Genomic DNA, 1,858 nt, shown 5'->3' on the forward strand with positions numbered 1-1,858 from the left:
GCACAAACCGATCGTTTCGTGTCTTAGGACATCAATGTGTCGTCACGAGCCGCAGGGTTTAATTTGGATTTGTCTGTGCATGTTTTTTTTACTCTCATAGATTTTGTTACAATTGCCATGCATTATAGGACTGATAGACTGTAACGGTTGGAGTTAAAAATCATCAAATGTGTTCTACTGAAGAAACAAAGTCACCTATATCTTGGATCCCTGGGGGTAAGCAGATAAACATCAAATTTTCATTTTTGGGTGAACTATCCCTTTAAGCTTAGATGCACTGTCATGTCCTGTACAGCTTCTTCCCGTGGCCCACTCATTCCAGCTTCAAGTTTTGAAGCGACACTGTGAAATCCTCTGCTCAGAGAGAATAAACCTCAACAACGCTGTGAGCATCTACCAGACTTCCAAAGTATGTACATACAGCTTACACTAACATATTATTCATCATTCCAGCATCAAGCTTCAGTCCTCTGATCTGTCATCCGTGTGTGTTTGTTGTGCGTTATGGAGCAGGTGTGTGAGGCGGTGGAGCTGGCAGTGTTCTGTGAAGGCTTCTTCCTGCAGAACATGGTCGATCTTCTGGTCTGTGAGCAGTTTGAGGAGCTGCTGCTGGGTTCTGACTGCAGCACTGCGCTGGATCCAGATGCTCTGGATGGTCTTCTGGCTACACTGGCCTCACGGCTGCACTCACTTTGTGGGCCGCGTCGAGCTTGAGCACATGAGTTAAACCATTGTTGGAAAACCAACAAATCTCAGATGTGCAGGCAGGCGTGTGACCTCCCATACAAACACAGTTTATATGTTTGTTAACCTTCGTAATTCCTATTTTGAGTCAATGACAAAGATTTAATGGGATGTGTGAGCTATTTATTACTTTTCGTATCATGAGGTGTTTGATTATACCCAGTATAGATATGCTTTACAGTGTCTATTTTACAAGCTACTTGGAAGTACCCCTTGTGCTTCAGAGAGGAAGCGCTGTAAACTGCAGTGTAGCGCCCTCCAGTGGTCAACAGTGTCCTACGCCTGCATTCAAATACTTCCCAAAAAATGTACATAGTAGTATTGTATTGTTTTCTCACCTCACTTTAAAGTGTAAATATATTTCTAATATGCAGTAAGGCAAAGGTACGCGGATATGTTGGGATCAATAAAAATAAATTATTTGATATAAAATTTTTTCATGCAACAAATGAATGGCACATGTAATTTTGAAATGACTAATAGTAATAAACATGAAAAGAATCATTTTTATTCTTTTGTGATCCCAGACATTTGTATCAAATGGTAAAATCATTTGCATCATACAGTATGTGCATAAATTTGTAAAGATCTAGGATGATGCTTAAATTGTTTAAATTTTTTTATATTTTTTTACAAACTTTAAATAGTAAATAACATATATATATATATATATATATATATAGGCTACACACACACACACAGTATAGAGCAAATAGCAACACTGTACATTCCAATTGATTGATTTCTCCTAATTAACCTACTTTAGGTTTAAATGAATAGCAAATACGTCCTAATAACCCCGACCCCAACTTACCCCAAGGGTCTAATTTTATTTTTTAACCAGTTTTTTTTAATCCACAATTCTAAAAACATTAATATGTCAAATACCTACAGACAAACTTAATATTCAAAATTAAATGACAGAGATCACTATTTTCCTAGAGACAAAATTAGATCACTTAGCCTCAAAACTGTTCCAACTGTTAATCTTACAAACGTTGATATTCAGATGAAATGGGAAAAAAAATTAAAATGAGCCATTCATCAAGTGTTGAGATGTTGTGCCATCTGGTGGGGGGGGGGGAAGCTAGGGGGGCACATTTTGCACCGCTCA

The 1,858-nt window shown here is 37.9% G+C and overlaps 1 protein-coding gene across 1 annotated transcript in view; it reads left to right on the plus strand.

The window, feature by feature from the left end:
* The window catches only part of LOC107730260 (ankyrin repeat and BTB/POZ domain-containing protein 2-like), an 11,146-nt gene extending 10,330 nt beyond the window's left edge, over positions 1-816 (plus strand). The window contains exons 15-16 of the mRNA XM_016541038.1: positions 296-409; positions 514-816. Of these exons, the coding sequence (XP_016396524.1) occupies positions 296-409; positions 514-714 (315 nt within the window). The 3' untranslated portion in view covers positions 715-816. The remainder of the gene's footprint in view (positions 1-295; positions 410-513) is intronic.
* Positions 817-1,858: the final 1,042 nt, after the last annotated feature.

The sequence above is a fragment of the Sinocyclocheilus rhinocerous genome, unplaced genomic scaffold, assembly GCF_001515625.1.
Source record: "Sinocyclocheilus rhinocerous isolate Xijiao unplaced genomic scaffold, SAMN03320098_v1.1 scaffold368, whole genome shotgun sequence".
NCBI lineage: Eukaryota > Metazoa > Chordata > Actinopteri > Cypriniformes > Cyprinidae > Sinocyclocheilus > Sinocyclocheilus rhinocerous.